Below are 16118 nucleotides of genomic sequence, written 5' to 3'. Positions count from 1 at the left end.
AGTGATTTTCTATCTTTGGGAGAGGAGCTGGACTCATTGCAGCGGTCACCGTTAGAAAGGTTTGTCCTCTAAGCATTTGTTATTCGGAGTGTTTGAGAGTTGCTTGTTTATATTGAATGAATAATGAAAATTTTTTAGACTGATCACCTAATTGAGAGCTTAGAGCCTTGGGGTATTGAAGAATCATGGTTTGTTATAGGGAAATTTACTAGAAAATCAAAGTATTTGTAGGCCCTTTTTTTCCCTTTTTATCCTGCGGGGTAGCCTCTCTTCAGGTATGAACAACTGTTGTGGAACTCAGGGTAGGGGAGAGGGCTTTTCCAATGAGGGTGTCTCACCATTCAGGATCTAGATTTTCATTTAAATCATCTGAGTTTATGTGGGAGTGGGAAAGGGGATCTACAAGGTTCTAGTTGTTCTTATACAGATTCTCAGTCAGTTTTCCTGTTTTGGAGCTCTGTGCCTCACGTCTGCCTTCTTTGTGGTCTGGGGATTGCAGGGTTCTGAGAACCAAAGCTGCTTATCTTAGATTGTCATTCCCCTGGCAGGCAGCTTGGTTTCAGGCTTTTCTCTTCTGCCCAGTCACTTAACATTCTTTTGTCCACCTGCCATCCTCCAAACACTGTTGCCATCTTTACCCAGTGTAGTTTCTCTTCTTTATAGACCCTATGGGATTATTCCTTTGCTTTTTATATTTCTTTACTTTCATTGTAGTGGGCTTTCAGGGGGGTCCAGCAAATGCATATTTTCAGTACTAAGATTGTTTTCATAATGTCTATATGCTTCCACGGTAAATAATTATAAAGATGTCATAAAAATGTAGCTGAGTAATTTAGGTAATATTACTGGTTTATCTTTGTACAAAACATTTGTTCCATTTGTCCTGTTTAGAATTTTCAGACTTTACTGAACGTTTACTTCAGAGCAACCATGTTGAGTTTTCTAATTATATACATAGCGTTTTATCACTTCCTTGTTGCAAACCTCCTCAGTTCTGAGATTTCTTTTAGATCGAGCAGTAAGTCTAACCTCTCTAATGTAGGTTTGCCTACAAACACCTACTGTAATCTGGTTCTTGACTCCTTTAGCCGCTTCTGGAGCTCATTGATCAGGCATTCACCACACAGAACATTTTTCAGTTTCTTGAGAGCACCTGTCTTCCTCTTGCTCCAGAGGCCTTGCATACAGGCTTTTCATTCCCTGTCCCACAAACACTCCCTACCAATCTCTCACCTTCTTTAACTTGATTCCTCATCTTGTTCTATTTTACCTTAAAGCTCAACTCCTCTGGGTAACTTTGCCTTAGTCTCCCAAGTTTTAGTTAGGTCTTTCTAGGTGTTCTTGTGGTATTGGGAACTGTGTATTTATCATCAGGGCCAGATTTGGGTGAGACAAGTGAGTTGCTGAGAATGAGCACCTCCTTACATTTTGTACCTTACACACCTTTTTTTGTTTTATCCTTGTTCTGGCTCTGTTCATGTGCTCCCCAGGGTCAGCAGACTACGTATGGCCTATGGGCCGGATCCAGTCTACTGCTTGTTTTTTCAAGTCTGTGAATAAAGAAGGGTTATTATGTTTCTTATTGGTTGAAAAAATAATAGGATTTCCTGATACATGAAAGTTATCCAAAGTTTTGTACTGGGACACATCCGTGTCCATTTTTTACATGTTGTTTATGACTGATGTTGGAAGTTGAATAGTTGCATCTGAGAACATATGGCACACAAAGCCTTAAATATCTACTTAACTGTCCCTTTACAGAAAAGGCTTGCTGATCCCTGTGTTCTGATTGCTTGTTTAATTAAAGTCCCCACAAATTCACTGTTCTGTGATGTTATTAAGTATTTTTATAATGAAAGAAATAAATAAGTTATAAATAAAAATAGACAATAGAGATACCTGTCTATGCTGTTGAATCTTTATTCTAACCAGGTACGTTATTGTAGCTTTAGTTGAATATATTACATTTTAATGATAACTTGATATTTGCTTTTATAATGGGTAATGGTTTGTTTTTAAAATCTTGCTTACTAGATAATAATTGCAGTAAGTCTGGAGAACATCTCTACCATTTGTTTCCAAATTATATGTGAATTGAAGACTCGTGGTATATATCAGAAGTTACTGAATGGTAGTGTTTCATGGTTCCCTTAGTGTGTTTGTAATATTTTCACAGTGCTCATAGGCCAAAAGAAATAAAAATATCTAATAGTTCCTTCTATTAAGTGGTTGGGTCCAGACAGTTTAGTACGTACTTTTGTCCTAATAACTTAGTAGTTATTGAAAAATAATACACAAAAGTCTAAAGAAAGAATATCTTTATTTCATTCTTAAATATCCACAAATACTCACTAATGGAATATATGTGCCTATTGAGCACCACTCAGATTCTCTTAACTTCAGAATCAGTTTGGACTCCTCCACCTTCACTTTTTGTTTTACCTGGATTTCTGGGTAGTACTTTGTAAAGATAGGAAGTCATCACAAGGAACATTTTTTGCAGTATCTGACCAATATTTCTGTGTTTCTCTGAGTAATTGTAAATATTCTGTGAGTTCATTGTGGCATCTTAGGATGTAGCACACAGTTTGCAGAGCTCAGATATAAATAACTGTCTTGAACTAATTAGTGTTCCCTTGACTGTTTATTTTTATGTTTTTTAAGATTGACTGACTTATTTATTTTATATAGAAAGAGTGCATGTGGGAGCAGGGCGAGGGGCAGAGGAAGAGGGAGAGAAGCAGACTCCCCACTGAGTGTGAAGCCCGTCCTGTTGTGGAGCTCAATCCCATGACCCTGAGATCATGACCTGAGCAGAAATCAAGAGTGGGGTGCTTAACCAGCTGAGCTACCCAGGCACCTGTCCTTGACTGTTTTATTACTTTTAAAAAATGTTGAAGTATTTCTTGGAAAATATGTAGAGGCATAAAAGTAGAAGAGTGTGGGAACTTAAGATTGATTTTAAGTTACCAAAATCCATGAGGTAGAGATTTTGATATTAAATGCTTTTTTTGAAAGGTGCTGTAAGTGGAAAAGTGTTTATGAGGCAAACCCTGAGATTCACAATAGACTTTCAGTCTGTATGATCAGTACAGTTGGTTGTGTTTTACTTTCTAGATTCTGAGTGTATCAGTCAAGGTTCTCCAGAAAAAATAGAATCTATTGGGTGTGTGTGCATGTACACACATCACATGCCCCTACACACAAAGATGAGAAAGAAAGAGAATATGAGAGATACAAGAATGGTGGGGAGGGAGGGAGTGATTTTAAGGAATTGGCACAAATTATTATGGGACTGGCAAGTTCTAATTTTTTAGCGAAGCCTGGAAACTTAAACGGGATTTCTGTGTTACAGTCTTGAGGCAGGATTTCTTCTTTTCTGGGAAACCTTAATTTTTGGTCATAAGGCAAAATTCACCTGATTGAAGCCCAACCCACATTATGTAGGGTAATCTCTTTTCTTTAAAGTCAACTCTTGGTACATGTTAATCATATCGACAAAATGCTTTCACAGCAACATCTAGACTAGTATTTGACCATAAAACTGGACACCTTAGCCTAGCTAAGTTGGTAAGTACAATTAACCAGCACACTTTCTACTTCCGTATTATGATTGATTTATTTTTCTTTTTTTTTATAGAGATTTTATTTATTTATTAGAGAGTGTGAGTGAGAGTGTGCAAGCAGAGGAGGAGGGAGAAGCAGACTCCCCGCTGAGCAGGGAGCCCAATGTGGGGCTCAGTCTCAGGACCCTGAGATCATGACCTGAGCTGAAGGCAGACACTTAACCGACTGAGCCACCCAGGCACCCCTTATGTTCATTTTTTTTTAATATAGTATATAATGTCCTAGAAACTGACTTATTTTTTTTTTGAAATTATGTACGTTGAGGTTGTAACCTGCCCTTTCCTCTGAAAGTAGCAACAAATCAGTCCAGCAAATTACACCTTAACATTTAAATATCTAATCATCCAACGAAATAACTATTACCTGAGTACAAGTTGACAGTTTTGAAAAATGCATGTACTTTTTTAGTGTACCCGGAAGAATGTATTGGATTGGTGATTTATTAAATGAAATTACTAAAATCACTCATTGGCTATATACTGGTTTTGAACAGTCTCTAGCTCTCAGAATAAACTGGCTCCCAAGATTAATTAGAGTCATTTTCTGGTTTTGCTCAAATTATTCCTTTCCAGCTCAAGGCTTGCCCCAATTTCTTGTATTTCAATTTTGTAGTTTATTGGAATTGAACTTTAACCATGCCTTATGAGCCTCTAGACTTTAACAGTACTTATCCACAAGTAAATAGCATTTCATATATTTTGAGATGCCTCTTGCTCTTTTTTCAGATGGACCAGCTTTTGGGAAATATGATTGAAATGTGGGTTGATCGCATGGACAACATTACGCAGCCTGAAAGAAGAAAACTTTCAGCTTTGGCTTTGCTTTCTCTTCTGCCATCTGATAATAGGTGAGGAAATGTTTTTTAAGAATTTGTTTCTTTAAAGCATCAAAATATTATCACCGTTTTTGGCCATTGGTATTGCTGCATGTTGCTGGGCAGTATTTTATGTATATGTGTGCTCATTTTGTTAGTAGATAATGCTGGGGTGGGTGTTGGTCTGGATCTAAAAAGATGTGAATGGGGGTGGTAGGCACTGCAGTTCAACTTGGTCATATTCATTTAATAATTTAATTTTTGTCTGAATTCTCATTTTTTTGTAATCAGATTTTACTAGACTTATTTTAGGTCCTTTTTAAATATAAGATGAATATGTAATAATATGTCAGTAGCACTTCATAAAAAGTGTCCTCCTAGTAATTCAAAAGAATGTTACATAATTCATTAGTTTTTTATTTTGGATTATCTCCAAAAAAACTTGCAAGTACTTTTTTCTCGTTACATCATTGAAGTCATTTTATTATAGTTTACAAACTTTGTTAAAATTCTCATTTCCATAAAGCAAATGCAAAATGCTTCGCTTTGGACGTTATATGCAAATATCTATTTTCTTTATTTTTACCCCTGTCTTTGGGAGTTTTGCATTATCTGCTTTTTTTTTTTTTTTTTTTTGGTACTTTTAAGTTTAAAGGCGTAAAAGCAGGTCTTAAGACTTGATTTTGTAGAAGAATAAACTAGATCATTTTGTCTTAGGGAACTTTCAAACACATCAATCCTAATGATAAATTAGTGAAATAAATCCAGTTTAGCTTTAGAAATCCTTGTTAAAAATGTAGGTATTATTTATTTCTAATATAATAGTTTGAATTAAACACATAGGTAATTGTTTTGTCCTAACACCATAATAATAGATACTGATTACTGAGCACGTACTGTATGTCTTTATATTTTGGTACATGTTTAACATTTATTTCTCATTCAGTTTTTAATATAGTCCTGAGGTATAGGCATGATTATTTTCTTTTTATAGAGCAAAGAAATAACTTAAAAATGTAAACTAACTTGCCTAGTGTGTGGCATGTGGCATGACATAGGGCATATTTTGACCTGGGGCAACTGAATGCCAGGGTTTGCTCTTTTTTAACTACCAGGTGGTGCCCTTTCTGAGGTGGACATGCGCAAGATCAATATATTTTTCCTAACTGTGAAATCGAGTGGTATTTTATTAATTTTTGAAAACCAAATTTTAGCTACCTGTATTTTATTGTTGTTTCCTTTTCTTCATGGATAAATAGTGACTTGAGATTATTCAGGCCTTTAAAATGGAAATGTTAAAAAATGTGGTCTTTGGCAGTAGCCAGCACTATGTAAACATTTGTGGAATAAATTAATGAATGGAAAAAAAATACTAAGGTTAGAAAAGCACCTTAGGATTTTCTTTAATGTAAAGTACTGAAATTACCGAGGGTAAATTAGGAATGACACACATTAGTTGAAGAAGGATATCTAATTGTATCTAAAGTATATTTGTTTTACATTTTTTATGAGACAACTGTTTTGCTTTAATTTTATATAAGTGTGTGGTCAAAAAATACGTTTTATATATAAGTGGCCAAAATAGTCGGCTCTTCTAAGGAAAATACAATGTTTCTTTAAGTCAAGAATAGACGGGAGTGAGGAGGGGCTCATGTCATTCTGTCTAAATTGAGGGGCAGAACTTTAATAAGACTTGGAGTTCTCTTAAATATTAAGATTTCAGATTGCAAAGTTGGGAGAAGATAGTTGTGATTGGAAGATCGGATCTTGTTTTTAAAATGAAGTAAGTATTGGAAAATCTTTTGGGCACTAATGAATTCATGTCATTTTAAGGGTACCAAGAAAGTCTTGAATAATGTAGTAATAGAATTTTAAAGAATAATTATTTAACTTTATAGTCGGATTAGTGACTAAAGAAACATTGATAGATACAGAAAATGTAATGATCTGCAAAACAAACAAAAAACTTAATTGCTGTGTAAGTTTGCCACATTGTCACTGGCCCATGATAGAACTTACGGAGATTTATATTCACATTGTCTAGTGGAAGGTAATGTGGAAATTTAGGTCAGCAGTTTTATTGTTTTCTTTTATTACTTTTCCTCTACTTAAACTATGTAGTTTTTGGAGTTTGGGAAAATTTTCCCCTTTCTGCGTCTCCAGTAATAATACCTGGTTAATCTCCCATGTAATAGTAATTTTCTGTTCCTGCATTTCTTTTAGACATTGCAGTGTAACATTTTCCTTGCCTGAAAAAAGCAGATCTAGTGAATAATGTTGATGGTGATTTTTTTAATCATCTAAATTGGGAAATGTTATTTTCTTCTTTTATTATAACAGATTTTCAAGCAAAAATACACCATTCCAAAGCATGGTTTCTCAACTATAGTACTAGTGATATTTTGGGCCAGATGATTATTTGGGGTTTTGGTTGTTCTTTTTTTTAAGATTTATTGGGGAGAGAAGAAGAGAATCCTCAAGCAGACTCCCTGCTGAGCAGGAAGCCCCACGTGGGGTTTGATCCCAGGACCCAGAGATCATGACCTGAGCCGGAGTTAAGAGTTGGACACTTAACTGACTGAGCCACCCAGGCGCCTCTTTTTTGGTTTTTCTTTTTTTAGAGGTGGGGCAGGGGGAGGAGCAGAGGGAGAGAGAGAATCTTACCAGGCTCCATGCCCAGTGTGGACGGAGCACGACAAGGGGCTCGATCTCAGGACCCTGAGATCATGATCTTCGCCGATATCAGGAGTCAGACACTTACCTGCCTGAGCCACCCAGATGCCCCCAGATGATTATTTGTTTTGGAGAACTATCTTGCACCTTGTAGGATACTTGGCAGCACCTCTGCCCTCTGGCCTGTGGATGCCAGTAGAACTTACCTCCAGTTTAGAATCACTGCTGTAAAGAATGAGCATTTGAGAAACTATTAAACTCTCCTTTACCCTAATCCTCTAGTTCTGTTCAGAAATTTGATAAAAACTCTAGACTTCAGAACCACTCTGAAATCCCAGTGCCACTGGTGACTTGCTGATGACGATGACCATGTTCTTGTGTTACTGTGCCTAAGTTTCCTTGTTTTTAAAATGTACAGATGTTCTGATGAGACCGTTGTGAAGATTACATGAGTTTACGTATGTAAGGTCAGACTGACTGGATAGATGAGGTTAGCTGTCTTGCTTTCATCCCTTTCTTCCTTTCTCACCTACTCATCCATTTACTGCAGTGCAGAGTTCTGAGAGCATAAGTCACTATGTGTACATGCACTCATTTTTAATTCAGTACATTTTCAGGTATATTGAGTATCTGTACACCTATTCATTAATTTATTTTTAAAATGTGTGTTAACCGCATATGTTCTAAGGAATGTCATTTTGTGCTTGATGTTTTACAGTATTCTGAATTATCACCAACTTAAGGATTCATGATTTTGTTGATATCTGCTATGCACATTCTTGTTAATATCTTCTTGCTCACCTTCTTAACATAGTGCAGTCTTTTTTTTTTTTTTAACTTGTTCAGTGCTGCAACTGTATTTTGTCCTTTTTGTTTTACTGTTCCTCTCTTTAGCTGGAATAATTCCAGGTTTGAATATTCTCCCTTTCTTAGGATCTGTATTTAAACATAGAGGGAAGAATAGTTTCTTCAACTGATTTTTATATGCCCATAACATTATTTATATATACGTCTTTTAATGTTTTCCTCCAAAGGCATAGGTTAAATAAAACTGTGATTTGGAGATGAGAATGAGAATAATTAAACTTTACTTTGACTCTCTTCTCTAAAATACCAATTCATCCTCCAACTTCAAAGACACAATTTTATAATGCAGTTCTAAGAATTTCAGATGTGAATAAGTATTCTTAGAGAGCAAGTGTTGTGAGCATTTTGGCTTTGACTTTTATTTTTAAATTTAAGGATGCCACTGATGGGGCATATTTAACATAAGCTAGTTGAATAATGAAAAAAGAGACTGGCAAAGCAGTATGGTTTTTAGATATGACAGCTTGCATTCCGGGAGAAATTGCCTTTTATAATAAACTCCTGGAGTATCAGAATTACCAAACCTGCTTGGATTGGACACTTGGTACCTCTCCATAATTCTTATTTATCTCAAAATTAGCATATGTAATATCCCCACTTGGAAATTTATTATTATTTAAGAAATTTCTAAGATAAATCATTTTACAACATTTAGAATGTTAGACTAGTCCTATCAAGATAACAGGTTCCAAAGAGTAGTGTTTTGGTATAGTTTAAACATAGTTAAATAAAAGGCAGTTTATAATTTTTAAAATGTAGACATGTTGTTTTACCTGAGTTATGCTTGGTTTAAACTGACCATTTTTAAATGAATATTTAATATGATAGACTTTTGGGGTACCTGGCTGGCTCAGTCAGAAGAGCATGTGACTGTTGATCTCAGGGTCGTGAGTTTGAGCCCCACGTTGGATGTAGAGATTACTTAAAAAATTAAAAAAAAAAAACAAAAAAAACCATGATAGGCTTTCATTTTTATCCCTTAAAATAGGAAGCATTTTTTACTTCTAGGTCATGTATTCTTTAGTATTTTATAATATTTTCTTTTATCTGTAAATATTTGACCACAGATTTTAGTAGCTTTTCTATAGTAAAAATTGGTTCTCAATTTTTTTAGTCTTTCACAAGAAAAATGCCTTAGAAACATCGTGTGTGGTAACAGCTTTATTGAGATGTAATTCATAGACCATACATTTCATCCACATAAAGTGTACAACTCAGTAGTATTTAGAATATTCGCAGTCATGCAGCCATCACCACAGTTGATTTTAGAGCATTTTCATCACTTCCGGAAGGAAGCATGTACTCTTTTGTAGTCTTCATTCACTCACCATACCCCCGCCCCCAGCTCAAGGCATTAGAGCAAGGGCTTGAGAGTAGTAAGGGTGGAGAGTAGAACATGCATCCTCGAAAGACGGGGCCTTCAAGGTAGAGTCAGTTTTATTCTCTGTGATGAATTATACAATTATTGGTTTCCATCTAACAATACCGTTTAAGATAATCTACTCATTGTCTCGTGGGGAAGTTACTCTAATCCATTTTGCTGCTGCCCAATGTGTCACATATTGGAAATGCTAGGATTCAGGTCTTTAAATTTTGGTCTAGTGTTTGCTTGCCTCCTTGTTGCCAGCCTTCAGTCTTTGCTTATTTATTCATATATTTGTTCAGTAGACATTAAAATATGAATGCATCATTAGTTGGTCCTGAGTGCTTTAAAATTTAGGTTTTATTATTATTCAGATATGGTGAGGCCCTCAGATCGGGGGACAATTGCCGTTGAAAGATATTTTATAATTCACAGTTCCCAAGAGGAGGATGCATGCCTCATCACACAGAACCAAAAGGAAATACCAGGGTTGGTCTGGAGACAGAAGGAGTAAGGGGACAATGTGGGCATGAGCCTTTATTGTGGTTTCCTTGGGAAGGAATGGGAAAGCAAGGGTAAGGAGGTTTAGGATTGGCTAGTTTAAATAATTCAGTAGGCTGTATGGTGTAGGCACTGTTGCGAGTTGTCTGTTACCTGGCCCTACGGTGATTAGGGCAGGGGGATAGTGGCCCTGAGTGTTAGAGCCTCATGAAAGAGGTAGTTGGGTATGGTCTCTGGATCAGTCGGTTTGCATGTGTAATTTATGCAGTAAGGCAGTCATTTACTGTCTCTCTGAACTGGGTAGCCCTGGGAAGGGCAGTCTGTCCAGGGTCATTAAGGCCGCATCTGTCAAACCATCAGCATACAGAAAATAAGGAGGCATGATTAATACACCAAGTATTAACCAACTTTTGTTCTTAGCACCATGCTTAACACCTTAGTAGGTCCACAGTAAGTTTAATGAATGAATGAAGAATGAATTTATTACTTATACTGTAATAGTGTGCTGTTTTTTCTCCCAACTAAGTAACATTTTTCTGAACTTCTAAAGAATGTTTGTGCCTGAAAAATTTAGCTAATTTGATCTCTCAGTTTGTCAGTCCTGGGAGGAAGTATAGCATACTTTTTGGTCACTGTATAAAGTACTACTTGAGGTAGGAAACAGATCATTTTTCAGTTTTGTCATATTAACACACCATAAAACATTTTCACATTTAGCAGCCTTAAAAAGGAGAATTTTTTAGATACTCTGATTTGTAGTATTGTTGCAAATTAGGAGTTTTTTGAATGGGGCTACTTTAGGCGTACTTTTAATCTGTTCAGTTAGTTGTATGTATAAATTTTGCATACCTGCCTGTTAATACCCTTTCTCAAAAAAGAGGTATGGAATGAATTTTGATGTATTTACTTTGAAAGGATGTATTTTTAAAATTTACAGTAGTCATCTGAGCATCAAATCTGTTTTTGTAAGTTGAGAAAAGAGGTAGTGTGAGATTGTGGGATCTGGAATTCCATTTTTGTTCTAATGCTTGGGAAGTCACTTAGTCTCTGAAAATCAGTTTACTGTAATGAATAAGACAATTTATATTGTTCTGAAATGCTACAAATAAAAATTATGCACAGGATATACAAATAAAGTATAAATAAGTTCTTCAGGCATTCAGCAAACACTAAATAAATCCTTTTGTGTCATTTATTGTTTCCATTGTAATGATAGTTAATTTTGAAATGAAAAGCTATTAGTGGACACATTTGCTTATACTAATTATCTGCTTCAATTCAAAAAAGACGAGAGTCTTCAAGACTGATTCCAAACTGATTAATCAAAGTCTCAGTTACTAATGTATTACCAATTCTATTAGTAGATTAGAGCAGTGGGTAATTTTATGTATTTATGTACTCATTCGTTCATTTTGAGAGATGGGTAATTTTAAACAACAGATTCTCATACATTGTGTAGATCTCATTTTATGAATGGATTTCCATTAGTAGGTTGAGCTGTTACTGGAAGTCAAATTACCAGTTAAAGTTACATTGTCTTTGTTGCTTCTGAAAAGCTGTGCTAGTCCATGTCAGATTCTTGTGTTTGCTCTAGAGTCCACATAGGAGAAGACAGTCTGAGAAGACTGCCTGATGGAAAACATACTTTTCCTCTACTTCTTGTGTGCGGTTTATAGACAAGATGATCCAGCCTTGGGCCAAACTATTTCAGTGTGCCCTACAGTATTCTAAGTTCAGAGTCAGAGTGGCAGAAAGCACCCTTAGTGATTACCCTACCCCTTAGCTGAATGATCATTCTCTGCCCCTTTCCATCAAATACTGACCTGAATGTCCGTGGAATGTTAGACAGGTTACTGGGAAGGAGCAAAAAGGATGCAGTCCTTGCCTTCGTGAAACTTACAGTCTAGGGTTTTAGTTTTGTGATGGTTGCTCTTATTGTTGCTACTTTTTTCCTCAAGATTGACTTGAACTGATTTCTAACAGTTTATATAATCTCATTATGTAGTAACTTGCGGAAAGGGACAGTGAGGTATCATTGGGAAAGTTGTTAAGAAATTTTATTATGCCAGAGTCAACCATAAAAGGAACAGTCGTTATAGGATATATTGAATGGTGACTATATACCTCTCTCTCCTTATTAGATAAGGGGAATAAAACATGTCTAAGAGTACTTGGAAGTTTCAGAGCCTCAGCTGTTGAGGCTCTGCTTTCCATCTTCCCTTTGAATATATGGTTTACAAATAGGAGAGATACCCTTAGCTTTTCAAAAACTAATATTTGGATTATGAATGTTTTCCTTTGTATGTAATCTAATGTAGTTGGTAGTAATTATTGGTTATGATCATTCAGTACAACTGGGGAAAATCCCTCTGTGATGAAGCTTTTAATGATTTTATTTTTTGACTAGGCTGTGCATATGTATTTTTTTGGTTCTTGCTGTGAATTTACAGGCTGGTTTTCTTCCCAAACACAAATTGAATAACATACCTACTTTTGAGCTGGTTAATATTCATATACTGAATTTTGTTAGCTTTAATCTAACAGAAGCTGGAGGACACAGGGTGGTTTAGGAAGATGAACAATTGGGGCCATAATTGCAGGTTTACTGTCTTTATCTGTATACAAAACAGTTTTTTTTGGGGGGGGGGTTTGTATACAAAACAGTTTTGTGAAAAAAGAGGTAAATTACTAATCCTGGGCTTGGTGATTTTTTTTTTTTTTTTTTACTGAAAGGTTATAATCCTTTATAAAACTTTTTTTTTAAGCTGAACATCAGTTTGTTTTTCTGTCAGTGCTTTGAAATCTCACTTCTTCCCCTTTCCCCAAAAAGTTCCACCCTTTTTAGGTGTTTGAAAGTGTTTCTATCCCTTACCTTAGAATTTGAATGGAAATCGTCCATTTTGGTTTTCATTTCCGATAAAGATTCACTTTACTCTTGAAACATGGCAGAACCTAAATGCTCCTACATTCCTGTCCTAATATACAGCCTGCGGTACTGATACAACCAACATTCAGCAATATTTTAATAATTCCTGTTGTGTGCTAAGCACCCTGCTGTGCTTTGATGATACATTCCACTGCACCTCTGGGACATATTATTCAGTATGCCCTTGCATCTTAGAGCAACTATTTTTGTCTTCTGTCTCCCGTCCTAACTGCTAAGAAAAGTTCCTGAATACTTCTGAATATGGGACTATACTCTCAATGTGTTCCTCACATCTAGGACCACTGCCCCATCTACGAATTAGATAAATGCTTCTGATGAACTTTTCATAAGGTGGCAGTCATCTTACAGACCTGAGCTGAAGGCAGACACTTAACCGACTGAGCCACCCAGGCGCCCCTCTTTGGGTTATTTTGAGACTAAATTGGAGAATATATATGCAATGCCCATTAAAGTGTTGAATGCATTGGAGTGTTAAATGGTAAATGATTGAATATTAATCTTTCTATTATTGCTGTACTATTATCTATTAATACCTGCTACTGTTAATGTTACTGCTGTCAATTATTTTGACCAAGTGTGTGAAGGTACCAATTGAGGCTTTCCTGAGGCTCTCCTTCATTTACTCAGAGGCTGTCTCCCATTCAGACTATCCAAATGTGACCCATGCCAACACTTGAAGAAAGACACCATCTCCCTGCATGTGTTTCATGCAGATACCTTGTGCATGCCTGCCGATGCTCACTCTGTTCATTATTCTTATTCATTCATTACTACTGTTGCTCCGTTTCACCTTTCTGGAATTGGCAGGTATTTCAGCCCAGGAAGAAGCTTCCATTGACTCATCTGTACAGAGTGGTTATGTAAAGTTGACCCTCAGTTCGTATTTGCCAAACATTTAAAATAATCAGTGAAATGTGCAGCCAGACAGCAGCTTGTGCTACTCTTGTTAACATTCATCAGTGAGGGTGCCTGGGTGGCTCAGTCATTAAGCGTCTGCCTTCAGCTCAGGTCATGATCCCAGAGTCCTGGGATCGAGCCCCGCATCGGGCTCCCTGCTCAGCAGGAAGCCTGCTTCTCCCTCTCCCACTCCCCCTGCTTGTGTTCCCTCTCTGACTGTGTCTCTCTCTGTCAAATAAATAAATAAAATCTTAAAAAAAAAAACAAAAACAAGACAAAACATTAATCAGTGATGGAGCCCTTAAATCCTCAGATTTATAATAGATCCAGGAAAAAGATTTGGAGTAAGGCTGTAGGTTGAAGGGAAACTGGAGAAAGCAGGTAGAATTCTGGGTGGTAAAAGGGCCCCAGTTTTGTTGCCTTACCTGCAATTTTTGCCATCCATGGACATTTTTTATTTGTCTTCTATTTTTTCGTTTGTCAAACTCCTTCCAATTTCTCTGCCTAGAGTGATATCTGCCTTCTTGAAATTTTTGGACTGCATCATAAACTCATTTTCATGTATTGCTTGCTCTGCTTCTGTGCTTTTTATGTCTCTTATCTTCTGGGCTTTTTGGAGGTTGGACCCATGTGTTGAGGGCATATAGTGAAAAGCTTAATGTTCAGGCTCTGAACCACACTGGGTAGATACGAATCCTGGCTCCTGAATTCACCACGTGACCTTGAGCAAGGTATTTAACATATCTCTACCCTCATTTATAAAATAGAGCTACACTGTTGGATTGTTCTCTGTATTAAGTGACATAATACATGTAAAGTACTTATGCTCAGTATATAAGTTCTAGCTGTGATGATGATAATGTAAAGATTTTTTTTTCCTCTACTTAACACTGGACATAGGGTACTTGCTTCTAGAATACCCTGCATGGTCGGGATATTATTATAATGAGTATGTCGACTGAACATTTATTCTCTCACAGAACATCTTGAGTTCCTTGAGATCAGGGAGCAGATTTTATCTTTAGTATCCTTAGAGTCTAGCACAATGTTTGACACATGTAGGCTCTCAGTAATGTGTCTGAACTGGATATATTTGATGAAGGTAAGATAACCAATGCACTGTGCTCTTCTCAGTCTTGGATACTTCTGAACACCCAGTTATTCATGTCAGAAACTTGGAAATTGTCTTTGACAACATGACCTCTCACCGTCCACGTTTAATCCATCACCAGAGCTGTTGACTACACCTCTAAGTATATCTCAAATCCATTCCCTCCATTTCTACTATCTTCGTATAAGCTGTCTTATTCTTCTTCCTGGACTGTTGCATTAGCCTCCTCCACTGCTCTTTCCTCATCTCTTCTGATGTGCTCCAAGCCATATTCCACAGAGAAGATGCCAGCCATGTTTTAAAAGCAAAAATGATCTTATTCCTCTTCTAGTTCAAAACCCTTTAGTGGCCTCCATGGGACAACTAGTCGGGGTTTGCCTTTTGGCTTACCTCTCAAGCCCTATTCCGCCCTCGTCTCTCTCAGTCATTCTCTCCCAACCATGCTGGCTGTTCTCTCTCTTTGGAACATGCTAAGCTTTTTGTGCCTCAGAATCTTGACAGATTTTATAAACTGACATGCTTTTCCCGTAGCTGCAGAACACTGTTTTTCCTTTATAAAACTGATCATGTGTAGTGAAAAGAAGGGCCATATGCACCCCAATGTTCATAGCAGCAGTGTCCACAATAGCCAAACTGTGGAAAGAGCCGAGATGCCCTTCAACAGATGAATGGATAAAGAAGATGTGGCCCATATATACAATGGAATATTACTCAGCCATCAGAAAGGATGAATACCCAACTTACATCAACATGGATGGGACTGGAGGAGATTATGCTAAGTGAAATAAGTCAAGCAGAGAAAGTCAATTATCATATGGTTTCACTTATTTGTGGAACATAAGGAATAGCATGGAGGACACTAGGAGAAGGAAGGGAAAAATGAGGGGGCGGGGAATTGGAGGGAGAGATGAACCATGAGAGACTATGGACTCTGAGAAACAAACAGGGTTTTAGAGGGGAGGGGGCAGGGGGGATTGGTTAGCCCAGTGGTGGGTATTAAGGAGGGCACGTACTACATGGAGCCCTGGGTGTTATACGAAAACAGTGGATCGTGGATCACCACATCAAAAACTAATGATGTATTGCATGGTGACTAACATAACATAATAAAATTAAAAAAATAAATAAAATTGATCATGATTGTAAATCAAACAAGATTTGGTCTAGTAGTTTTTTATATGTATTTTATTTTTTAGCCACAAATATTTGCTTGTGTTTTAAAATATGAGGACTCTTTTTAAACTTTGTTAAATTTACATAGAGTAAAATTGATTTTAGGGGAGGTTATACATTAATATAAATTTTCGTGTGTGTAGAT

General features: G+C 36.7%; 1 protein-coding gene across 1 annotated transcript in view; it reads left to right on the top strand.

Annotated features, from left to right (window-relative positions):
- The window catches only part of IPO11 (importin 11), a 184589-nt gene that overhangs the window by 105398 nt on the left and 63073 nt on the right, over positions 1 to 16118 (top strand). The window contains exon 21 of the mRNA XM_081825596.1: positions 4353 to 4474. Within this exon, the coding sequence (XP_081681722.1) occupies positions 4353 to 4474 (122 nt within the window). The remainder of the gene's footprint in view (positions 1 to 4352; positions 4475 to 16118) is intronic.

Source organism: Leptonychotes weddellii, chromosome 7, assembly GCF_054177405.1.
Source record: "Leptonychotes weddellii isolate Sample4059 chromosome 7, ASM5417740v2, whole genome shotgun sequence".
Taxonomy (NCBI): domain Eukaryota; kingdom Metazoa; phylum Chordata; class Mammalia; order Carnivora; family Phocidae; genus Leptonychotes; species Leptonychotes weddellii.
Note: the sequence above shows the minus strand (reverse complement) of the source record. Positions and strands in the feature narration are given on the sequence as shown.